The 26,394-nt window shown below is 37.3% G+C and overlaps 1 protein-coding gene across 4 annotated transcripts in view; it reads left to right on the top strand.

Moving 5' to 3' along the window:
* The window catches only part of XRN1 (5'-3' exoribonuclease 1), a 117,439-nt gene that overhangs the window by 80,880 nt on the left and 10,165 nt on the right, over positions 1–26,394 (top strand). For 3 of the 4 annotated variants that reach the window (XR_005010206.1, XM_036755389.1, XM_036755387.1), the window contains 11 exons: positions 10,069–10,164; positions 13,599–13,716; positions 15,218–15,279; positions 16,234–16,344; positions 16,499–16,618; positions 17,200–17,356; positions 19,837–20,018; positions 22,760–22,873; positions 22,961–23,063; positions 24,330–24,368; positions 24,740–24,903. Coding sequence is in view for 3 of the 4 variants with exons in the window: in XM_036755389.1 (XP_036611284.1) it covers positions 10,069–10,164; positions 13,599–13,716; positions 15,218–15,279; positions 16,234–16,344; positions 16,499–16,618; positions 17,200–17,356; positions 19,837–20,018; positions 22,760–22,873; positions 22,961–23,063; positions 24,330–24,368; positions 24,740–24,903 (1,266 nt within the window). In the remaining variant the exon portion in view is untranslated. The remainder of the gene's footprint in view (positions 1–10,068; positions 10,165–13,598; positions 13,717–15,217; positions 15,280–16,233; positions 16,345–16,498; positions 16,619–17,199; positions 17,357–19,836; positions 20,019–22,759; positions 22,874–22,960; positions 23,064–24,329; positions 24,369–24,739; positions 24,904–26,394) is intronic. The other variant, XM_036755388.1, reaches the window with a different exon arrangement.

Genomic DNA, 26,394 nt, shown 5'->3' on the forward strand with positions numbered 1-26,394 from the left:
TCCAATGGCGAGGGGAAGAGTGAGTCTTTTAGAGAAGCGTAAAAGGACATAGGGTAAATTCTTTGGAGTCAAGCAGTAGTAACAGAGGGAATCCATAAAGGACTCGTGTAGAAGGCATGGCATGAGCTGAGCTTTGAAGGAAGTAGGGGATTCTAAGAGTTGGAGCGGAAGTGCATCCTCACTTCGAGGGAGAGAGAACCTGTACAAAGACATTAAGATGGAATGTCTGGTGTATCAAAAAGCAAAAAAGCCAGTTTGGCTGGATCATAGGGTACATAGTGAAGGAGATATATATAATAAGCCGGAAAAAAAGATAGATTGGAGAGTGGAGCCAAGTTATAAAGGGCTTTTAAAATGCTAAACAGAGGAATTTGTATTTGACCCTAGAAGAAAAAGAGAGCCACCAGAGTTTATTGAAGAGGGGAGCAGCATTATTGATATGGGCTTTAGAAATAATACTACTTTCGCAGCTAGGTAGAGGATGGACTGGAGGGGCAAGAAATTTGAAGCAAAGAGAACAAGTAAGTGTCAGTATTCAAGGTGAAAGGTGATGAACTCTTTTTTATTATTATTTTATTTTTTCCCAATTGCATATAAAAACACTTTTTAGACATTTTTTTATTTTACCAAAACACAATTACAAAATAAAAAAAGAAACAAAAACATATCATAAACTTAAATATTGAAACTTAAATATACAGTAAGAAAGAAAAAAAAGCATGTCCTGTGCATAGTAGAACATAGGAGAGGATTCAAAATATGTAACAATAAATTTTCATTTCTAAAAAGCCTGTATGATAAATAATACACCTTGTGTTGAGAATTGTCCATCTTTTCTTCCTTGTGTTTTCTTTTGTTCTCTGCTGTGCATTTTTTAACTTTGTTCTCTTTTTTCCCTCCCCACTCCCCCCAGAAGGCTACAATATAATTTAGATATGTTTCTTGATATATACATACACATACAGATATATACATACACATACAGATATATATATCCACTTATACATATATACATGCGTATATAGACATATACTTTCCCAAACATACTCTACTCCCGCTCTTTATTTTTTATATTTGTACATATCTTTTGTTTCCTATCCCTCTTGCCTTCTCTACTTTACTTCTACCCGCTACATCGCCTTCCTATTACTTGCCAACTCCTCTCCTCCACCAACCACCCTGCCCTCCTATTACATGTCTTCCCCCCCCTAAGGATCCCTCCCCTATCCTCCCATTCCTATCCTCCACCAACTTCCTGCCCTCCTAATACTTGCCTTCCCCTCTCCAACGATCCCTTCCCTCTCCTCTCATTCCCATTGATCTGAACTCCCTTTACCTATTCCCTCATTCTCCCCTCTAAAAATCCCTCCCTTGTCCTAATCCCTCCCTTGTCTTCTCCCCCCTCACTATACCCCTACCCTCTTATTTCTTCTAAATTTAGAAGACTTTTATACTCTTCTAAATGTATATGTATTGTTCCCCCTTCTTAAACCCATTCCCTGTGAAAGTAGGTTACCAGAACTACCAGCCCTCCTCCCCCATCTAAATCCTCTGTATCCTTTCTTCTTCTTGCACCTCTTTTGTATAAAATAGTTACTGTTTTTAGCTGTTTCTAAATGGTTCTCCATTTTACATTCATATCATAGTCAGGTTTATCCCCCTCTTTCTTATGAGCTTGACAATTATTAATAAGAATGTTAGACATACATTTTATGTTACATAAAAGGTAAGCAGTCTGTTCTTATGAATCCATTAGTCAGTCTTTGCTATGTACCTTATGTCTCTCTTGGTTCTTGTATGTCGAATCTTCTATTAAGTTGAGGATTCTTTTTAACAAAGTCTTGAAAGTCTGAGGGTTTGTCAAATGTCCATTTATTTTTCATTCAAAATAATACTGAAATTTGCAGGGTATGATATTTTTGGCCAGAGCCCCAGGTCTTTTGCTCTTCGATATATTGTGTTCCAAGACCTACGGTCCTTTAGTGTCTCTGCTGCTAGGTCTTGTGTAATTCTGATTGTGGTGCCATCATATTTAAATTGTTTTAATCTTGATGCTTTTAATATTTTATCCTTGAGCTGGGGGCTCTGGAATTTGACTGTGATGTTCCTATGAGTTGTCTTCGTAGGATCTCTTTTAAGTGGTGTGCAATGGATTTTTTCCATTTCTACTTCCCTGTTCTAATGCTTCAGGACATTTTCTTTAATTATTTCTTGTATTATTGTATCAAGATTCTCTTTTTGAGCATGACTTTCAATTACTCCGATTATTTTTATATTGTCTCTTCTTGATCTATTCTCCAAATCTGCTGTTTTTCTTATGTTTCACTTTCTCTTCTATTTTCTCATTATTCATGTTTTGTTTAATTATTTCTTGATCTCTTATAATTTCACTGGCTTCACTTTGCCCAGTTCTAATTTTCAAGGTGTCATTTTCCTCCCTGGGATTCTGGATCTCCTTTTCTGATTGGTTGACCTTCCTTTTATAACTTTCTTGTTTTTCTTGGATTATTTTTTTTTTTAGTTCTGTCATTTGATTTTTAAAGTCTTTTTTAAGATCTTCTATAAATTCTTTTTGGGCAAGTGACCATTTGACGTTGCTCTTTTGGGGTTTCTTTACTTCAATGTCCTCCTCTGAAGATGAACCCCGGTCATCTCTATTCCTATAATAGGTCTCTGTGGTTGGATTGGTTGGATTCTTTCTCCTTTACCTGTGCATTTTGTGTGTGTGTGTGTGTGTGTGTGTGTGTGTGTGTGTGGTAATGACTTGATTTCTGTTATAACACCTCTAGCCCTGGGGTATGGGAAATGGTGCCTCTTGCCCCAAATCTTCAGTTCTCTTCTCTACCCTGGAACCAAAGCCAAACCTCCAACCTCCTGTAAGTGCCCATAGCCAGGGGCTTTATGCCCCACAGCTTAGGCACTCACAGGGCTTTTGCTGGTTTCTTCTCACCCTCGCTGCTCTTCAGAGCACAGCTGGCTCTGGCGTTCCTCCTCAGTAGAGGTTCCCACAATCTTCCTGGGCTCAAAGGCACAACTCCCCTCACCATCCCTGGGTGAAAAGTTCTGGTGGCTGGAGCCAGGGGCAGCCTCTCAAACCAACTACCCCTGGGACTCGCTGCTAGTTATTTAAGTGGCTTACCACTTGTTGAAACAGAACCTAACCTGGAGGTGTTTACTCCTCACAGGGACCAAACCTGGTCCTGGGGTTTTTCTTCAGATCTTCTCAAACTATCTGAGGAAGATCCTGGTTGTGCCCCTATTTTTCTTTGTCTCCACCCACACTTTATTTGCCCTAAGGTGCTATTTTAATTCTCTCCTGGGGGAAAATCTTGAGAGTTTGGAATTTTCTGACCTACTCTGCCATCTTCCCAGAATCCTCTCCTAAAAACAATTTTGAACATTCTTTTTTTCAAATTTTGGGTTCCAAAATCTCACCCATCCTCCCTCCCCTCCCTGAGACAGTAAGTAATTTGATATACGTTATATCAAATTATATGTGTGTAATTATGCACAACATTTCCATATTAGTCATGTTGTGAAAGAAAACAGACCCAAAAAAAGAAAAAAATTAAGTGAAAAATAATATGCTCTGATCTTCTTTCTCTGGAAGTGGATAGCATTTTTCTTGATGTAGGGTAGTGTATGGGATGGGATTTTCAAATAATAGGAGAGACATCTTTAGCAGAAGCAAAGTGAATTTATTTTACAAACCTTGCAAGATTTGGGCACACCTCCATAGTGGAGGAGGTGAGGTAAAAAGGGAATGCTGACTTAATTTATACTCTTAATGAAAAGATTCCCACCCACCCCTATCCTTTCTCACCATTGGCTGGGAGGCGGGCTTACGGTCCCTTCAGGTTTTCCCTATCCGGAACTCAAATGCAAGGGGGTTTGGGATGGGGGGACGCCTGAAAGTCTAGGAGAAGAAATGGGGGTGGGGGAGACCTTCCTGGAGCAGAGAACAAATAGCTCACAGGTAGCCCATTATCTTCCTATTTGGTGCTAACATCTGAGAGAGGGGGAAGGGCATGCCCACAGCTCCAGGCCCTGACCTTCCAGAGTCACCACAAGGCCAAATCCCAAGCCTCTCCTGCTCCCTCAGACATTCCCTATTTCAGAAATATGAGAAGAGTGTAACCCCTGTATTTTACCCTGTGAAGTCTTCACAATTATCCATCCCATTCAGTAGTGACTGTATGAGTGTAGAGAAGGGGATGGATGTGTGAAATGTATAGTGAAGGTAGAAATGGCCAGATTGGATATATATACTGAGGGAGAGTGAATAGGCAAAAATAACATTTAGTGAATGGGAGGTGCCCTCAATGCAATGCAAATAGGGCAATTCTAAAGGAATTTCAAATATTGTTTTTGAATTGTAAATAAATCTTTTGTTCATAGTTTTTGATTTAAAGTAAAGCAATGGCTAATGATTTTTTTTGGAAGTTAATTCTATCCAATTAAGGTTCTTACAAGAGTTAAATTCTCTCATTTTAATTAAATATACTTTGCCAAGGTAACTAAAGATATATAAAATATGAATGGAGAAAATCAAATGGATAGATTTTGATTTTTTTTTCTATTTTAGGATTAAAGATAACATTTCAAAATCAAATAAATTCCCGTTTACCACAGAAAGGATTAATTTTATGCAGCAGTCAGAAAAACTTAGTTAATAATTTGTAATTTGTGTGGATAGTGACTTCAAGATTATAAACCATCTCCAAAAGGAAAATTAGTTGAAGGAAATTTGTTATCTAGTATAGAATTCCAATAAATAGAAAATGTAAAGTGTAACTAAAATATGTCCATTTCATCAGAGTGACTCATTACAGATTAGCAGGTGAATGTCCAAGTAATCATTTTTAATCTTTCATATGGTGCCTAGCCTTTAAATCTGTCAGGTTCTAAAAACTATAGACATTATGGACAAAATCTAAGCTAAAATTTGGAGGGAATGAGTTAATATCTTAATGTGCAGGTGGATTTGAAATAACTTTTAAGATCTTCAGTTGGATTTGTAATACTTAGTGTAAAATCTTGGAAAGACCATTTGTTTATAATAAATAGGAGCTAGTGTTCACATAGTGTTTTAAAGTTTGCATAATTCTTTATAGACATTTTAATTTAGTCCTCAGCAGCCTTGCAAGATAGATGCTGTTGTTATCCCCATTTTACAGATAAAGAAGCTGATGCTGAGACAGGGATTTGCCCCATGTCACACAGCTAGTTGTACTTGAAACAGAATTTGAACCCAGGTCTTCTGACTCCAATTCTAGTACTTTTATCTATACCAAGAGATCACTTTTCTTATATATTATTAAACCTGAAAGTTGGTTAAAGGAGGCAACAGAGCTAGGTGACAGAAAAATTCATATTACTTCTTTATTTATTCATTCGTTCCCCTTAAGCATAGTGGACAAACATGATCATGGATTGAGCCAGACAGAATCTGACTGACTTGTACAGAGGAATGAACAGGTTTTTATATTTTTTTAGAACCATCACAATTCAGCATGTTACTCAATTTTATGATCCCCATGTATGTTTAACCACAAGACCCTTAATGGAATAGCTTTGTAAAGACGAGAGTGTTGACAAAGGTCAGTTAAAGTATATACCCGTAGAATATTAAGCGAGGTAGTCTCTCTCAGGATTAGGGTCTCATCCCTTAATGGTTAACAGGGGAGAGAATGTTCTTAGGTCAGCCGGATCTGGCCTTGTTGACAGAGAAAAGACATTCTGAGCTTACTCAGAGATCAGGCTTTTCTTCTGGTTAATCAGGTCAGGCTCTGAGTCTTATTGAAATTACAAAAATGATATAAAATGGTATAAAATGTTCCACAACATACAACCATAGTTGGCTTTCATAAATGGGACTTATTCTAGAAGGATAATTTCAGGAACCACTATGCTTCATTTCAAAGGGAAGAAACTGAAAGATAACAGCTAATGAAAGTTACCTAGTGTGTGGGATGAAGGACCCTCACCAATTAAAAAGTTTATTTATTTATTCATTTATTTTAAATATTTATTTAGTTAGTTAGTTTTAGTTTTCAGCATTCACTTTTAAAAGATTTTGAGTTCCAAATTTTCTTCCCCAAATCTACCTCTCCCTTGCCCAAAACAGTATGAAATCTGATGTAGGCCATACATGTACAATCATATTAAACATATTTCCATATTAGTCATGTTGTAAAGAAGAATTAGAACCAAAGGGGAAAACCATGAGAAAGACAAAACCAAAAAAACCACAAAATATTTAAAAAAGGAAAAATAGTATTCATTGATCTGCATTCAGACTTCATCAACCTTTCTCTGGATGTGGATAGCATTTTCTATCATGAGTCTTTTGGAATTGTCTTGGCTGAGAAGAGGTAAGTCTATCCTATCTAAGTCCTGATAATGTAATTCTTTTTTTTTTAAATTTATTTAATATATTTAGTTTTCAGCATTGATTTTCACAAGAGTTTGAATTACAAATTTTCTCCCCATTTCTACCCTCCCCCCCCCACTCCAAGATAGCGTATATTCTGGTTGCCCTGTTCCCCAGTCATCCCTCCCTTCTGTCACCCCACTCCCCTCCCATCCCCTTTTCCCTTCCTTTCTCGTAGGGCAAGATAAATTTCTACGCCCCATTGCCTGTGTTATCTTATTTTCTAGTTGCATGCAAAAACTTTTTTTTGTTTGTTTTTGAACATCTGTTTTTAAAACTTTGAGTTCCAAATTCTCTCCCCTCTTCCCTTCCCACCCACCCTCCCTAAGAAGTCAAGCAATTCAACATAGGCCACATGTGTATCATTAAGTATAACCCTTCCACAGTACTCATGTTGTGAAAGACTAACTATATTTTACTCCTTCCCAACCCATCCCCCTTTATTGAATTTTCTCCCTTGACCCTGTCCCCTTTCGAAAGTGTTTGTTTTTGATTACCTCCACCCCCATCTGCCCTCCCCTCCATCATCCCCCCCCCCTTTTTTTTAATCTTCTTCCCTCTTCTTTCCTGTGGGTATTCCCTCCTCAGGCCAAATCTGATGAGAGCAAGATTCACTCATTCCCCCCTCACCTGCCCTCTCCCCTCCTCCCACCGAACTGCTCCCTCTTGCCACCTTTATGTGAGATAATCCACCCCATTCTATCTCTCCCTGTCTCCCTCTCTCAATATATTCCTCTCTCATCCCTTAATTTGATTTTATTTCTTTTAGATATCTTCCCTTCATATTCAACTCACCCTGTGCTCGCTCTCTCTCTCTCTCTCTCTCTCTCTGTCTCTCTCTCTCTCTCTATATATATATATGTATATGTGTATATATATACATATATATATACACACACATACATATATACATACATACACATTCACTTATATATATATATATAATAAACGTATATATATGCATATTCCCTTCAGCTACCCTCATACTGAGGTCTCATGAATCATACACGTCATCTTTCCATGTAGAAATGTAAACAAAACAGTTCAACTTTAGTAAGTCCCTTGCAATTTCTTTTTCTTGTTCTTTTTCTTGATTACCTTTTCATGCTTCTCTTGATTCTTGTGTTTGAAAGTCAAATTTTCTATTCAGCTCTGGTCTTTTCACTGAGAAAGCTTAAAGTCCTCTATTTTATTGAAAATCCATATTTTGCCTTGGAGCATGATACTCAGTTTTGCTGGGTAGGTGATTCTTGGTTTTAATGCTAGCTCCATTGACCTCCGGAATATCGAATTCCAAGCCCTTCGATCTCCTAATGTAGAAGCTGCCAGATCTTGGGTTTTTCTGATCGTGTTTCCACAATACTCAAATCGTTTCTTTCTAGCTGCTTGCAGTATTTTCTCCTTGATCTGGGTGCTGTGGAATTTGGCAACAATATTCCTAGAAGAATTCTTTTTGGGATCTATTTGACGAGGCGATCGATGTATTCTTTCAATTTCTATTTAGCCCTGTGGCTCTAGAATATCAGGGCAGTTCTCCTTGATAATTTCTTGAAAGATGATATCTAGACTCTTTTTTTGATCATGGCTTTCAGGTAGTCCAATAATTTTTAAATTGTCTCTCCTGGATCTATTTTCCAGGTCAGTGGTTTTTCCAATGAGACATTTCACATTGTCTTCCATCTTTTCATTCCTTTGGTTCTGTTTTATAATATCTTGATTTCTCATAAAGTCATTAGCTTCCACTTTCTCCAGTCTCATTTTTAAGGTACTATTTTCTTCAGTGGTCTTTTGGACCTCCTTTTCCATTTGGTTAATTTTGCCTTTCAGGGCATTCTTCTCCTCATTGGCTTTTTGGAGCTCTTTTGCCATTTGCGTTAGTCTATTTTTTAAGGTGTGGTTTTCTTCAGTATATTTTTCAGTATTTTTTTGGGTCTCCTTTGTTTTTCATGGTTTTCCCGCATCCTTCTCATTTCTCTTCCCAATTTTTCCTCTACTTCTCTAACTTGCTTTTCCAAATACTTTTTGAGCTCTTCCACAGCCTGGGACCCGTTCATGTTTTTCTTGGAGGCTTTTGTTGTAGGCTCTTTGACTTTGTTGACTTCTTCTGTCTGTATGTTTTGGTCTTCTTTGTCACCAAAGAAAGAATCCAAAGTCTGAGACTGAATCTGGGTGCATTTTCGCTGCCTGGCCATATTCCCAGCCAACTAACTTGACCCTTGAGTTTTTCAGTGGGGTATGACTGCTTGTAGAGTTTAGAGAACTATGTTCGTCGCCTGGGGGGATGTGCCAGCTCTGCCACACCAGCACTCCTCCTTCCCCAAGAACCCCCAACCCGGACTGGACTTAGATCTTCAGCAGGCTCTTCACTCCTGCTCTGATCTGCCACTTAATTCCTCCCACCAGGTGGGCCTGGGGCCAGAAGCAACTGCAGCTGAACTTCTGTAGCTGCCCCACCTCTGCTGCCCCGGGGGCAGTGGCCAAACTGCAAACTCCTTCCACTCCCGCAGCTTTTCCCACTAACCTTCTCTGTTGTCTTTGGTGTTTGTGGGTTGAGAAGTCTGGTAACTGCCACAGCTCACTGATTCAGGGCGCTAGGGCCTGCTCCGCCCGGCTCCTGGTCTGTTTGGTCCGTGCTGCTCATGCTGGGCTCAGCTCCCAGCTCCATGCAGGATAGACCTCACCCAGAGACCATCCAGGCTGTCCTGGGCTGGAGCCCTGCTTCCCTCTGCTGTTTTGTGGGTTCTGCAGTTCTAGAATTGGTTCAGAGCCATTTTTTATAGGTTTTTGGAGGGACTTGGCGGGGAGCTCACGCTAGTCCCTGCTTTCCAGCTGCCATCTTGGCTCCGCCCCCCAAAAAGTTAATTCATAATAAGGAGCCATCTCAGGGTGGGAACAGAAATAAATTTTATTCAATTCTCGAGAATAGGGCGTCTTCTGCCAGAACAGATCTAGCAAGGGAGGTGCTTTACAAGAAGCAAAGCACCAATAATTATACCTAACACAAGAGATTTCCCGCCCACCTCTGACCCTTCTCACCGTTGGCTGGGAGGCAGGCTTACAATCTGAGCACGAAAGCTAGACAAAGAATTGGGAAATCGAGGCACAGAAACTCCAATTCCCATTCCCTTCATTAATGATTACAACTGAGGTGACATCTATAAATCTAAAGAAGGAGAATAGGGTGGGGGGGAGACCCTCTCCATTCTTTTACAGTACTTTTACAGTAAATGGAAGCAGGTCACAGTGACCCCATTCTTACTGAGCAAATCTTTAAACTAGAACCATGAAAAAGAACAAAAAGTTTCAGGGTAAACTTTCCCAGAGGCTAAGCCATCAGACCCTCATGGCCTCAGAATTTTCCCACTTCCCTATTTCCCTATTTCTTGATTTTTAAAAATTTCTTAGTATAGATATAGATATATATTTACACATATCTTCCCTGTGAAGTCTTCATATTTTATTTACCTCACACACCTAGATAGCCCTTTTACAGATTTGTTGATGAAGAACAGATTCTAGAAAACTGAATAAACAAATAGTGGCTGTTTTTTTAAGTTTTTGTTATTCCTCTCTGTTACGCTTATATGTGGGTTATGCTTTGTTTCCTTAAATGTTTTATGTTGTGCCTTTGTCAGGTACCTACTAAAGATGATGATGAATTTTGCAGTATTTGGCAATCTTTACAAGGATCAGGAAAGCCTCAACATTTTCAGCAGAATTCACAGGAGAAGGTTAGTAGGTAACAAATACTGTATGAAAAAAAATTGAAGAAAAACCAAAGGAAAAAATGTTTTGAAGAACTGCTACTATTTTGATAAATGTTGCATAGATTATGCTGTTTTTATAATTATATATAATATTGATTAACGTAAAATTATAAATAATTTCTTAGAAAAAAATTACTCCTTTCATCTTTAACATGCAGATTTGTTTTCAGACTTATTTTTAATATATTGTAGTTTTTCACCAATTACATATTAAAACAATTTTTTAACTTTTTTTTTAGTTTTGAGTTCTAAATTCTCTCTCTCCCCCCACCCCCAGTTCCCTCTCCGCTCCCTGATAAGCAATCAGATATAGGTTATATATGTGCAGTCATGTAAAACATTTCCATGTTAGTCATTTTATACAAGAAGATTCAAATAAGAAAAAAGAATGAAAGAAAGAAAGTGAAAAATAACATGTTTCAGTCTGTATTCAGTCAGCATCAGTTGTTTCTCTGGATGGATTGGATCATTAGTACTTTGGGATTTTCCTGGATCAATGTATTGCTGAGAATAGTTAAGTCATTCACAGTTCTTCATCATATACTACTGCTGCTGTGTACAATGTTCTCCTAGTTCTGGTTACTTCACTTTGTATCAGTTCATGTACGTCTTTCCAGGTTTTTCTGAAATCATCCTTCTTGTCATTTCTTATGGGACAATAATGTTCCATCACAATAATATACTGCAGCTTGTTTAGCCATTCCCCAGTTAATGGGCATCCCTTCGATTTCCAATTCTTTGCTACCACTAAAAGAGTTGGTATAAATATTTTTGTACGTATGGGTCCTTTTCCTTTTTGTTTTTTTATCTCTTTAGGATACAGCCGTAGTAGTGGAATTAAGACATGTTTTTTGAACAGAAAAGAAAAATAACTTTTAATCCAGCTCCAACCTTAACTATTTCAACATTACTTACTTGAAATTGTTATGACTTTTAGCACTTAATATTAGTAGTACAGCAGTACTCTTATAAACATATATTTAAATTGCTTTATGTTCAGTATTGTATATCTTAGCAAATGTATTTATACAGACTGGTGAATCCATCTATATATACAAAACCTTAGCTTTGCCTTCGTAAACTCTTAATGCTCCAGAGCAGAGGTGGAGAACCTGTGGCCTCGAGGCTACATGTGGCCCTCTAGGTCCTTAAGTGCAGCCCTTTGACTGAATCCAAACTTCACAGAACAATCTGCTCTAGAACAGGGCTGTCCAAAATGCAGCCCACCCTTGGGTTTTAATTTTCATGAGCAAAAAAATAAAATAATAATTTGCATGGAATGTGTATTAAATTTTTTAATTACATCACTAATAATCTCAATGTTAATTTTCTTTGGTGTTTTTAAGCAGTATTACGGACAGAACGTATCACACGGAATTTTCATTCGATCTGTAGGGTGCATTCTGTCTGTATGATGCAGACTAGTCAGTATGCACCTACCTTTATACTTTTGTGTTGTCACTTTGTTGTTTTGTGTTTGCTTTCACGTTGTGCCTTCACCTGTCATATTGATGACGCACGTTCCCCCACTTTCTATTAGTGTACTGTATTTTTTATTCTGGGTGTGGCCCTTGAATAATTATTTTATTTTAATGCAGCCCTAAGACAACTTAAGGTTGGACAGCCCTGCTCTAGAGCATTAAGGAGAACTTGAAGGGAAGTTCAGGAAAACAGAGCTTCTTGAATAGTTGCAGTGATATACAGTTGAGTACTTGACCAGGGATAATAGGGGAGAAAGACAGAAAAGATGAGTTTTATTGCTTTTTTAAATGACAAATGATTAATCGTAACCCTTCCAGACTGTAGTAGGTGGCTTTGGTCAGTCAGTCAACACTTAACAGAGTATGTTGTAATGGGGATTCCTTTAATCCTTGGGTTGAACTAAATAGCTGCTAAAGTCCCTTCCTACTGTCAAAGTCCTTGATTCTGAAGCAAGTTTAGCAGTTAAGCCTCTCAAAAAAAGCCAAGAGATTGAGAAAATGGCCAAGAAGATTCTTAATTCAATGAAGAAATACTATGAGGTAAGAGAGTCTTAGAGTAAAACTCCTGAAAAATAAAACATAACAATAGCTATAATTAGAATCCCAAGAAAGTACAAGAGATGGCCACAAAACCAGAACAAAAACTACAGAAGGAATAGCACTCCCTTTACCACCAGACCTGTTAGGTTTAAATCAGCTAATGTTAACATGCATTCTCTCTGTACTCATTACTCTTAGGTATATATGTTTCTGAGAAAGTGCTTCCTGAGTTTTACTTTTATTGTTTTATTTTTATTTTTCTTGGGGGAGGGGGAAGTTGGAGTGTAAGGAGAGAATATTCCATTGTAAATCTTCTTACTATTCTGTTTCATTAAATACCTTTATATTTAAATAATTTTATCCTCTGAGTGGCTGTAGAAAGGGGTAAACAGGTCAGTGGGGATTTGTGATCCAAAGAGTACCTTGAACCTGAGATAATCATCTTATAGGGATAGGTAGGGGTGACCTAGGATTCTGCCCTGTGAATTGCAGGGATAGCCCTTGGGGACAAATCTGTGGAGGGTCTGTGGGAAGATGGACACACTGATATATCATAATTGTTGTTGAAGCTATGAATTGATCCATTTGGTCCAATTCTGGAAAAAAATTTGGAATTAAGGAAAGTAACCAAGCTGTTCATACCTTTTGATTGAGTAATCCCAGGGCTGGTCATATATCCCAATAGAAAAAAATAAAGGCTATTTTCCACAATAAGGTGCCTATTTCAGATCTATGGTTGGGAAAAATTCTTAAGTACACAATGAACAAGCATTTGTTAAGTACCCGCCATGCTCCAGTTACTGTAATGGGTACTGGGAATACAGAGACAAAAATGCTCTGCTCTCTAGAAGCTTCCATCCTAGCTGGAGAAACAATATAAATATATATGAAATGCATTAAAAAAAATTACAAAGCAACCTTCGGAGGAAGGTGCTGATGGCTTGGTTGGGGGAGGGAAGGAGTTTATTTTTTGCACCTTTTATAAGAATTGAAAAAAAATGTTCAGAGAAACATTGGAAGGACCTATGTGAATTGATGAAAGAGTAAAGTAAGCTCATCCAGGACAGGGATTACAATAATGTAAAGGGTAATTTTTCTTGACCAGTCTCAGTCCTTGAGAGCTAATGATGAAACCCAACTCTCCAGAGAGAACTGTGGTTAATGTTGATGTGAAATGTGTTAGACCCTGTCAGACACAGTCATGTGTCAGTTTCATGTAATTCTTTTTCCTTGTTGAGAGGAAGGTTAAGTTAAGATGAGGAGAAATTCAATTAGAGCATTTTAAAACTCTTAAGCTATCTTATTAGAAATAAGTTAAATGGTGATATTGTTATTAAAGTATCTGGTTAACTAATTTATGGGAATTTTAACTTTCAGGGTTTGGTTCTACCTCAAGAAATAAACAGAGCAGCTACTACCACTCAGTATCATAAACCTGGCTTCAGTGACAGCAGCATTAAGAGTCAGCAAAGAAAATGTGACCAATATAGAAAATGTAAGTCCAGGGAAGAACTGTAATTTAGAAAAATATGCTTACTTGAAGCAGTGTTTTATTTATAAGTACTGAGTTCTGTTCTCTTGAAAGCTCCGGCCTGTGAATTGTTTCAGAATGTGATAGATGACTGCTAATCTTTATACCTTTTTTGTTGCTAATATTAATATTTGATTAATTCTCAGATACTAATAATAGCTCACCTTTTTTATAGCACCTTTTCTTTTATGAAAGTACTTTACTCACAAACACCTCATGTTACAGAGATATCTTTAAAATCGATTACTTTAGAAATTTATTTTTAAAATTTTCATTTTGATATTACTGGAAAAATGAACAGGCTCTCATTTTATCTATTTTTAATACAAATAATAGCTAGGATTGACATACTGCTTTAAGGTTTGCGGAGCACTTTATAAATATCTCACATATGAGGAAACGGAGGCAACAGAAATTTAGTGACTTTCCCAGGGTCTTAGTAAGTATTGAAGGCCAGATTTTAACTGAAGCCTTCCTGTCTCCAGGCTCAGTGCTCTCTCCACTGCCACCTCACTGCCAGGGAGCGAGCATTAGATGATTCTCTGCACCAGTAACTTCATCATTTTTCACTTGTTTGTGTGTGTGTTCGTGTAAAAGGGGTCATTTTAAGTTTTCCAAAAGCAACTTTCAATACTCTTAAGTGACAGACTGTTCACTAACTGACCACTGTGCACAGGACACTCACTCAGGGTAACACATAGATGAAGACACAGACCCTGGCATCACACACACACACACACACACACACACTCTCACCCTTGATAATAAGAGCAGGGAGGGGTAAAAGAGCACTCTTAAAAGGATTTTACATTTGACTGAAAAGGCATTCTTCATGTTCTCTTGTTAATTATATTTTTAATGTAAATAAATATCCTCACTTTTTTGTCTGGGATACTAATTAGTGTCCCCGATGCTCTGCCCCACTTGCTCTTACCACCCTTGGCAAGTTCCCTCTCATCTTGTAGGCTCAGTCTCTTCCTCTGTAGGGAAGTCTGTACCAGCTGCCCCAAGGCTGTTGTGCATCCATCAAGACATCAACAATTGGTCTAACACATTTGAAAACGATGGGATTCTTACTCTTAACATCTTCCATTGGTCATTGCTCCTCTGGCTTTTTTTTTCTCTTGGTTTCCTAAGTTCTGCATTTCTCTAGACTTGGGCCTCTTTGTGGACTGGGACTCTCCTCCCCTGGGCATTCCGCTGGGTTGACCCTTCTGGTCCTGTGATCACATCCTGTACGCCTTCAGTCCCATCCTGTATGCCTTCCATCCTTCCTACTTTCCCTGACCCTTCTGCAACTTCTTTTCTCCTCCCCAACATGTATCTTGTCAACAACTTACATTGTTTTCTAGCTCAGCCAACTTCATCTACATCTCTATCCAGCTCTAATGTGTATTTACCAGATTAACAAGGCTGAAGGTTTTTTTTTTCCTCCCTTTAATCAAACCTCTGTTTTTATTTCTAGTCAAAGAAGATTGTAAAATTTCTAAGAATGAATGTCAATCACAAAAGACAGCAAATAAACAGGTAAATTAAACTTTGATAAGCTTTTGTATGGCAAGTTTTTATTTTTTTTTTACACACTAATAACTAATCAACTTTCTACATAGACCCTCTTGGGGACTTTTGAGTTCTGTAGCCCTTTTTTAATTTTCATCACCAAGGCTCTGCAGAAGATTGCAGTCAGTCCAAGTATTTATTGTTAAGCTCTAAAGCACTGTGCTAAGGGTGAGGGATACAAAGACAAAATAAAGTCCCTGCCCTGAAGGAGCGTACATTCTAAGAGAAACATACAAAATAGATATAGAATAGGTGGAGATAATCTGAAAGAGGAAGGCATCATCTGGAAGTTCCCTGGGGATTTATGTCACCAGTGGAGGGGGAGCTTGTAGAACATGGGGAAGATTTAGAAGCGAATGAAATATAGACTCTTTTTTAGCTTAGAACCTTTTTATACTTACTTTATTCTCCTGCTTTCAAATCAACAAATACTTATTAAGTATCTGCTCTGTATTGGGCATTGTGCTAGGTACTGGGGATGCTAGTGTCGTAAATGAAACAGTCCCTTGAAGAGAATTTACATTTTAAGAGGAGACAATAAGGACACATATGTAATGTATACAGAATAAACATAAAGAGAATAAATACCAAGAAGTTTGAGAGGAAAGGCACTAGCAGTTGGGGGGAAGAAAGACTTTGTGTAAAGATGTACGTGAGCGAGGGGATTGGATGAGGCAGAGGGAAGGGTAGAGTGAGTGCATTCCAGCTTTGGGGGTTAGCCAGTGCCCAGGTAGAGGCAGAGGTGGCATATTGTGTGTGATAGAGCTCAGAGGCCAGTTTGACCAGATGGAAGAGTACTAGGAGGAAACTTTCCTATAAGTCAAGCCTAAGTCATTAACTTGGATGGTCCTTTAAAGCTGTAGTTATATTTTGTTTGAAGAAAGAGATCAAGAGGTCAGGTTTATGTTTGCTCATCTACAGACTTTTGGAGGAACCCCCAAATGTAATGTTAAGCTTTTAAGGAGAAATGAAAGTCCCAGTGTTTCAGAAATCCAAAAGGCTGTAACTGAGGATCCAAATACAGTTGGGAAGGTAAGAGAAAGTTTTTCTGATTTCTTTTCCCAAAATTTTAAGTAGTGAGATTATGACTGGATAAAAATAAATGGCTGTAATTGAATATTAGCTGTTAGACTCATATATTACTATAGTTTTTGTCAACATGTTCAAATCATGTTTATTCTCTTAGACTGACCCTGGAATTGAGAATTTCCTACTATCCTTGAAAATCTCCAAGGAGAATGAAGTACAGTATGGTGAAGAACCAACAACAAGTGAAGAACATTTGTCACCACAGTCATTTGCTATGGTTAGTTTTGTTAAAAATGTTTCCATTTTTATTTCTCTAACATTTCTCTAGTATTTCTAGTTTCTCTAGTGTTGATAAATCTGGGTTCAAGTCAAGCCTTTGCTCCAATACTAGCTGGTGACTTAAGTCATTTGTCAGTGCCCCAGGTCACTCTTTAAAGTTAAATGTGACAGAACAGTCATAGATGCTCTTTGATGGAAGAAGTTTCCTCACTATACTAATGAAGTGACAGTTCCAGACCTAAACAAAACTTGTTGGCATGCAAATAAACGTTTAATTTTCATACAGAGGGGAACACCTAACTTCTTGATAGACAGTGCCCTCTATCTCATGCATACTTCTGTTCTGCACTGTTAAGTGTTTCCATCTGGGCAAAACAAAGCCATGCTAGGGAACTGAAACTACCCCTTTATATCTCTGCACCGTACCTATCTTTCCATTGCTGCTGCCCATTTCCAGTCAGGGATTGGACAGGAACATAACTGTTTTTCACCATAAATATTCTCATTAGAAGAAAAATAATATAATTCTCAAATGAAAGGCAATAGGATAATACTAATTTTTGTTGTGTTTTCTTAAAGAAGGGAACACAGATGCTTAAAGAAATTCTGAAAATCGATGGCTCTGACCCTGTGGACAAGAATGAAGTAAAACAATTAGTTAATGAAGTTAATGCCTCTTCTAATAGGAAAGAGGTCTATGGATCTTCTTCACAGCCTAGGCAAACCAAGAAGTTAGGTATGTAGAATGTATAGGTTCTGTACTAATCACCTGAAATAATTATGAAAGTTCAGTCTTTTTTTTAATTGTCTGTAATTGTCCTAAGATCAAACTATAGAATTTGTAATATATTGTTTACTTAATATGCTTATGGGATGTTATTGGTTATGGTATGTAATAAATATATACCAGTAAACATAGTCACATACTTAATATCCACAGATATTAAGCATAAAGGTTTTTATTAATTCTATTATCCTTGGTTTAAAATCACTTCTTCCGAAATTTTTATATCTAACTAAAATCACAGATTTTTTTCCAATTACACTTCATCTTAAACTTGTCCATAAAAATATGTATAATCCAGGTATTAGGAATTCACTATTCTAATATGTTTTATAAAGACTGAAATTATAACAGTTTTTTATCATCTCAATCTGGATGCAGTTGTATTACTTAACGATATTACTTTGTAGTTCATTGTATCATTAATGCATCATAGCAAAATTCAGGCTTCAAAATTTTGCTCAGCTTCATGTATGGGTTGTAATCTGAATCATTGGAAGAACTTCCAAATCAATAAAATCATTGATCCATTTTGAGAGAGAAAAATTAACATATGATAATAATGGAAACAGCGTGGAATTAATGAACCATTTAATTTGACTGTTGGTATATTCTGAATGTGAGATATCCTTATTCCATGAGCAGAAAGCAGAGCTGAACCGAATCAATCTTGACATTTTCACTCCCTGGCCACCCAGCCCCCAGAAACACAAATCTTGGAGAACTTAACCCTTTCATGCCTATAACTCCCCCACCCTGTTTGTCAGTCCTGAAACAATAATTAGTTCCAGGCTGTCATTATTCCTAAAAAAGAGGGGATCAGTCTACTCCCTAGTGACTCCATCCAATCATTTCCCCTGCAGTTTTAGCAAACTAAAATGTCATTCCTTAGCCGCCCCTCCTCTCCTTGAGAATGTAAACTCTTTGAGGGCAGGAACTGTCTTCACCTTAGTATTTGTATTCCTAGCAGTTATCAAAGTGCTGTGTCTATAGCAAGCTTCTAATAAATGCTTTTTGATGGGAGACCTGAGTTCCAATCTTATTTCTAACACTTTTTGTTTTGTTTTATTGATGGTTTTTTTTACATTACAGACATTTACCTATTTCTACTTTATGAGAGCTCTCTTGTAAGAAAATGAAAAATAGTTAAATAATACAGTGACCTCATCTAAAAATACATTCAGTGTTTGAGATCTATAGCCCCTTTCCACCTCTCTACTTTTCTAAAGTAACAGAGAATCTATTTTTTCCTTCCTACCCTTCACCCCATTGAAAAACGGAAAGAAAAACCAATTTCTTATAACAGTATGCGCATATATATGTATATAATATGTCTTATTACACACTTGAGTCTGTCACATTTCTATAATGTTTCGTCATCAGTCCTCCTTAGTTGTGAATGGTCATCGTTCTTGTCAATGGTCATGTTTCTTATAGGTTTCAAAGTTACTACAGTGTTGCTGTTATTGTTCTCCTGGTCCTGCTCATTTCATTCGTCATCAGTGTATAAAAGTCCTCCAAATGTTCGTTTTTATAATAAAGTGGGAGAAAATATGGGACAACTTATTAAGAGACATAAGTGGGTTATATAAGTTGAATTATATACAAATATGGGGAAAATAGGGGGATCATTCATCAACTTTCACCTTCACTTTCATTTAAATTGGTTAAAAAAAAAGGGCAGAATACACACAGAGGTTGTTGTGTTTGTCCTTCGTTTTCTAAGAGAGCCATGACATCAGGAAGATGATGACATGACTTGCCGTTGACTTTGATTTGAGTGAAGGAGGGCTGTGCAAGGTCACCAGCCTCGCTTTGTCCTCCAGAGCCATCTGGATCCAGTGACCTGATATTTATCAGGATGACTGGAGATGACCCAGGATGCAATGGGAGACCCTGGCCCTTTTAGGCTAAGGCTTTTTCATGTACTCACTTAGAGTGAGGTAAAACCCATTCAGTGAATAGGCCTCTTTAAGAAGTGAGTCAAGTGATGGCCCCTTTAATGAGAAAAAAAGAAAAAAAAATCAAGCTGGGAGGGGTAGACCCTCAGGGTTGCTGTTCCAAATAGAAACAGTTACCATTGACATTCACTCTAACCCAGGAGGGGCTAAAATATAGCCATTAAGTGGAGCTTGGGCAGGGACCTATTGTGGTCCAGTCTGGGTTTTAGGTTTTGAGAAAGAAAGAAAAAGAAAAGAAGGAAGGAAGGGAAAGGAAAGAAAAGAGAAAGAAAGTAATCTAGCCAGTAAACCCAGGTTAAGTGGGCAGCTTCTGGCCATCAAAATTTACCTTCCTTTGGAGAGGAGAAAGAGAAGGAGAGAAAGAGAGGATGAGCTGAGTTACCCAACTAGTTGAGCAGTTATAAGTGCCACAGTATTTCGTTTGTTGATATGTCATTCTTATTAGATATAAATACTTATTTCTTTTGGTAGCTGCTTATATGAATAAGCCTCATAATCCAGGAGACTGTCATAGTGCTCAAGCGATAGACAATTTAGGCCGACCTGTCCTCAATCAGCAGCCTTCTTTGTCCACACCAGTATCAGAGCTTTCTCGACTTTGTTCTCTTGTTGGAATGCCACAACCAGATTTCACCTTTCTCAGAACGCCACAGGTAAAATATTCTTTGTTGTTATCACAATTTAATGGAATTTAGGCAGGGGGAGCTTTTGCTAAAGAAAATAACATGAGAGTTTGTGAGCAGCAGCCAGATAGGGTAAAAACATAGACATTGTTGGGCCTTTGCTAGCATTTCCAGAAACATGATTATTCAAATCCTCAATCTAATTTAAGAGGAAAATGCAATAGATGGAATAGAAGGAGGATTTTGTTCCCAATTTAAGTAAATACTTTGTGGCCTTGGAATTAAAAGTCAAAGTTGAAATGGTAGTATTATACAGACCTAAATTACTTGTTGAACGTGGTAAGTGTGGAGACCCCAGGCCTAGAGCATCCAGCCTTTTTTACCAGCTTGAATAATAATATAGTTTCTTGAGACCTGGGTACTTTGAACTCACTGTAGGTAAGAGTAGGATGGATATTACACCCCCAAGTTACTTTGTGATCTTAAAAGAGATTCCCACTGGTCCAAAGCCCAGAAATGACCCTTTGGTGAATTGCATCTGCAGGCGCCTTCCTGGCCCTTCAATATCCCTCCCACTTTACCCTGACTTAGGATGTTTCTAATACTTCTAGCACCACTATAATTATATCATCCTTCCCCTCAGAATATAGAAGGTTGAAAAATATTCAGTCCTGAGCACCAAGGTCTTATTAGTAAATCTTATCTCTACTTACCCTCATGTGTACTTGCACTCAGGAGAGTAAGATCAAGGACTGCAAAGCAGATCACATGTGCTTTTTAAAAAGGGAAATCCAGGGACTGTATCACAAAGGAATATTCCTGCTTTTTCATGGCACGTATTTGCCCACATTCTTTGATCTTGTTCCTATCTTCATTCTTTTGACCTTATATGTATGATTTTCTCTCTCTATTCCTGCCTGGCTTTGTAGAACATTTCTTCCATCTCTTAGAAGGTCTCTTATTCACTGCATTGCTGGCTATTCTTTTGCCTAAATAGTATGTTAAAAGCTTTCTACTTTGTTTCTTTCCTACATCAGCAGATTCATTTTTTGCATAAAAGGTAATGATAAAGAAATCATGTTTCTTATTCAAGGCCTAGAACATACTGAAGAGAAATCTCAGTAACAAGTGTCCTGACAGATTCTGTAGACAGAATAACCTTGCCTGTCATTATTAGCTAGGCCTGCTCCCTTTTTAAGCCCATCTTGAATTCTGTTCCGGGATTTCTAGCACAAATAGTACAAATTTACAACCCTGCCCGCTATATCATCATTTTTTAGAGCAGCTAAATGTTAAAAATATAAATGCCAAAAGTCAGGTGTGAAAGTAAGCAAGCATCCCTCACAGCTGCATTTTCTAAATTGTATAATTTATTTACTCTCATTGTTTCTGCTACTTAAATGTTGGTGTCACGCACACACACATGCGTTACTAGTTTTGTCCACTATCAAACTAGACTACTACTTTGCTTTTAAGCTGTATTTGTATAGAAGCACTAAAATGCCAGCGGAAAAGAAGACCATGAGCTTATTTTGACATTCAAAAAAGGATGGTAGAATCTTATTCTTTATTTTTGCTTTATTCCACTTATTCAAGTGTTTTAATCTTTTAAATTACCAGAATACCACATCCTATATTGAAACATCTCATTAAATACGGATAGTTTCAGATTATATTCAGTGCTTTCTAGAATTGATCACACATAGTGAATGGTGAAGGACATAGAATAAATGAGAATTTGAAATGATGGAGTTAATCAAGAAAAGCTTCATGGATGAGAGGGAACTTTGAGCAACCTTGAACTGTTTAAATTGTCACCAACATATTAAATTAGTGGAGGCAATATGTCCTAGTGACCAGAGGGCTGCTCTCAGAGTCAGAAAGACCTGGGTTTGAAGTGCTGCCTCTGACAAGTATAGCCTGTGTACCCATGAGGAAGGCATTTCCATCAATGCATCGAAGTAGCTCTAAGATTCTGAGTCACAGCCACCTTGACAATCTGCCTGGGTGAAGGGAATTTCCACCTGAGAATGCCCCATTCCCCCTAAATGCTGGTTTTTTTCTGCTTAACTGAGTGATTGGACCCCATTCTATGAGAAATACTAATAGTATTTTAAATGTCAACATAATATATCTTGGCCTCCAATTCATGCCCAAAATCAATAGGGCAAAAGGCTGGCCAACAGTGAAGGGCAATTATATTGGTAAATTAAAATGTTTCTTTGAAGGCTTTATCCATTTTGGTTACAGTGCATTCTGCTCAAGTGTTTCCAGGCTGCTCTGCATAGGCAGCTGGACAGTTTTTGATGATTTCTTCCAAAGGGCTTCCCTATGCAAGGACAGGGAATGTAGAGCAGTAGAAAGGGCATGAAAGTTATAGTGGTGGACTGACCTGAACTCAAATCGTGGCTCTGCCATTAACTACCTGCATGACCTTGGACAAGCCACTTGTCCTCTCTGAATCTCCATTTCCTCATCTGGAAGATGAGTGCATTATATTAGATGACCACTGAAATCCCTTCAGGTTCTTAATCTGTGCTATGTCCGAACGTCTTCAAAGATTGCGAGAGTAGTTCCAAAATTTTCACTAGGCTTACTACTGAGTATCTTTTGTCCAACTGTTTTTTGGAAACTATCACTTTTTAATACTGACTTTTTTACTTCCACTTCCAAAATATATAATCTTCAGTAAAATTTCTTCATTAGATGAGTCTCTCTATTATTGTTATTTGCTGGTATAGCCTTATGGGTATATATTTTATCTTTCGTAGACAATGACAGTTTGTCAGGTAAAATTATCTAATGGCTTACTGATACATGGACCACAGTGCACATCTGAAATTGAAGCCAAGGAGAAAGCCGCTTTTTTTGCTTTGCAACACCTGGTAATATCAATGCTTGACTATTAATTTTTTATTATTTTGTTTGCAACATAGTTGCATTTTCTTACAATCTTTTTTATACTTTCATAGAGCACTGTAGGAATGAATTTTCCTTTGCCTCCACCAATGTTTCCAAATTACCCACCTGCTGTACCCACCGGAGCCATTCCTCCAGTATTTGCCCAACCTACTGGTGAGACATAAAATTTTTCTAGATACTTTTAAATGGAATTTTGATTTTTGGAACTGTTTAATGTAGTTTAGTGTTTCTAGTGTTATGTATGCTTATCACACAAAATAATTTGATATTTAAGATTTCATGAATTAATTGTTTTCTCATTAAAATAGGAATTATCCATTTAGGCTGAAATTTTTTAGCAATTATATTCTTTTTCAAATTTGGAAGCTATTTTTTACATAGAGTATCCTTTGAATAATATTTTAATGTAAAATGTTCTAGGTCTTCTAATAATGCATACTGAGTACAAAGTATACTTGCAGAATCTTATTTGACTATTCATTTCCGAAGTATAAAATGGATAAAGTATGTGTTCAACTTTTAAATCCTATAATCACATATTTGTGGGAAACCCAAAATTCTTCCTAAAAATTTTACTTTCAGATAGTGTAAAAACTATGAAAAGTAATAGCTGTCCCTGTTTTTTAATTAATAATTATATTTTATGGCATGATATTTCTAATCTTTTCATACACATTAATTGTTAAAATCTTCCAAGGAATTTTGAGGCTGTAATTAGAATAATGCTAATCACAAGATAATAAACAAATATAAAATGAACATTTTGGTAGTATTTTGTAGATTTGTATTTTCCTGTGAACAAGCTTTAGATTTGACAAGATTGGGGAGCATCTTTTACTTGAAAACCATATATTTAGAAAAATTAAGTAAAGCTAGTTGACCTGCATGCTAGATCAAAATAACATAGCTTATATTTTAAACTTATAGCTACCATCAGCCAAGTTAATTTGTAGATAAGCATCAAGGTCTAGTTTTCTAGATTTGCAATTTGTTTATATTTTAAAACTTCTACCCAGTTCCATTGAATTGCACTATGTGTACATATACAGCATAAAAGGTTATCATGTTTATTACCAAATTGTATTTTAATAAAATGCTAAAAAGAAATTCCTCTATTGATCTTAAAATTTCCAAATTACTTGAATCTTGATCAAGCTGTATTATTAAAGCCTCTTTTTTTCTACCCAGAGACACTCTTTGGGTGAACTTGGTGCATACCTTCTGCAATGACACTGTGCTGATGATTAGATCATCATTATTTAATGTCTCTGAATGTTTTTTTTTAATTAGGTGTTCATGAAAATGTATTCCAAACAAATTTTAAGCTAATTTCTAACATTTGAGGAGGGTGAAATTGATTTATGTGTTAACATGAAAGTGATCTGATTTCAAGACTTGAGCTTTCTTGGTTTTTTATAGGCTGGGATCACTATGGAAGCAGCTTAGCCTTTGGGGCAGGTGAGATCCTTAAGATTGCTCTCTTTGTGCCCAGGCTTTTGCCCTAGGGACAATTTAATGGCCCTTCTATTGCTTTTGATAACAATGCAAATATTCCTAAAGACATATGTCAGTATATGCAGCTATATGAATACTTTGTATTTAAAAAGCATTCATGATAAATTGACTTCTGTGGCCAGTTCACTGTCACTGGAGTGGCTCCAGGAGAAGAATATCTGAAGCTAGAACAGCTACTTGCAGATTTAATGTAGGCCTTTTCACAAGGGAGAAAAAGAAATCCAGAAAAGGGTTGGGGAAATCCTTGTTTCTTGAGAATTTTAATCCTAAATCTCCATTCACAAGAGTTTAACATTTTCTGTGGTTTTTTACAGCTAATATAATGCCTCCATCTCCTCACATCTTTGGCTCAGTGCCATGGGGATCTCCAGTGCCAATTCCTGGGAAGCCTTATCACCACCATGCTCCATACCCCACAAACATGCCTCTTACAGGACCAGTGCCAGTTGCACCTCACAATCAGTTCATACCTCTTCAGGTAATGTCTGAAAAAAGTACTTTCTATTTCAAGTACATGTTTATTTTGTGTACATATATATTGTTAAACGTGAAAATTTGGTTGAAGGAAACAACAGAGCTAGGTAATAGAAAATCCATGTTGTTTATTATTTTCCCTTAAAGCATAGCGAAGCTAGCTTACTTGTACGTACAAGGAGTCAGAGTATAAACTCTGGCTGCCTGAACAAAGCAATGAGAAAACTTATATACGTTATTTTAGCAGAGCTAGCAAGCCTGTATGACCTCATTTTTATGACCCCCATGTATGTTTAACCATGATACAAGAAGAGGATTTTCCTTAATGGAATAGAGTTGTAAAGGATGTTGACAAAAGTCATTTGAAACTACAGCCCAGCGTCTCTGTGTCTCATTACATTCCATAACACAGTATATACCTGTAGAATATTAAGCAAGGTAATCTCTCTTGGGGTTAGGGTAATGTCCTTAATGATCTGGCCTTGTTGACAGAGGTAAGGGTATTACCTGAGCAAACTTTTAGAGAGAACAAAGAAGCCCAGGTCCTGGATCTTCATCCAGTTACTCATTAAATCAGACTCTGGGTCTACTTGAAATTAAAAATGATATAAAATAGCATAATATTTTCCACATTTCCTCCTTTTGGTCAAAGGTAAGCTGAAAGCTTCACCTGAAGACCAGTTAAGGTATGGAAAAACCTCTACCTTGAAAGTTCTAAAAATCCTTATCTAGGTGGATTCAGGTTTTTTTTTCTTTCTGTGTTTGGACATCCCCAGAGATGCACAGTAATTATAAACTACTTGTGAACAAGCAGGGGGAGCAAGTTGCAAGGGGGATCAGTAGGGAGCACAATGGGGAAACTAGAGCACCTAAGTAAAATAAGCTAAAGACACCAAAGGTACAAGTAAACAGTCTTGGAAACGCAACGGACTCAGAAAGGGAAAGAGCAGTTCTTTGTTCAGGTTCCTGTCCGGGCTCTTGGGAAGGTTGCCTGTGTCTGATGCTGTCCCCTTCAGCCTCTTTGAAACCGGAGGGCAAGGTGTCCTATGGGCCCAGATGTCCACTCAGGATCAGGGGCAGATGTGACAGAAGGATCAAGGAGTCCATCCACAAGTTGGCAGCTGTAGAAGTAGTCAGATCTGACAGGAGCTCCCAGAACACATGTGATTTGATAATTGAGAGAAAAACAGCACAACATAGGTCCCAGCCACGCAGGGCTAAGTTCAAACAGTACAAATACAAAGTAGCTTTAAATCCCAGTTACATATTTCCAATGTCCATTTAAAGCAACAAAAAAATTTTTTTTCAGATGCCTGATTGTGGTTATCTGGTTCCTAGATAGTAAAAGAGAGTTTTGCTTCTCTGGTTCAGATCTAGAAATTCTCAAACAATTCTAACTTAATATAACTTAGTACAATCACTTAAATTTGGCTCTCCTTCTTTTAACTTAAGAGTATTTCAGTTCATATATCATCTACTGTTTCTAACCTTACCT

This window comes from Trichosurus vulpecula, chromosome 4, assembly GCF_011100635.1.
Source record: "Trichosurus vulpecula isolate mTriVul1 chromosome 4, mTriVul1.pri, whole genome shotgun sequence".
Classification (NCBI taxonomy): Eukaryota; Metazoa; Chordata; class Mammalia; order Diprotodontia; family Phalangeridae; genus Trichosurus; species Trichosurus vulpecula.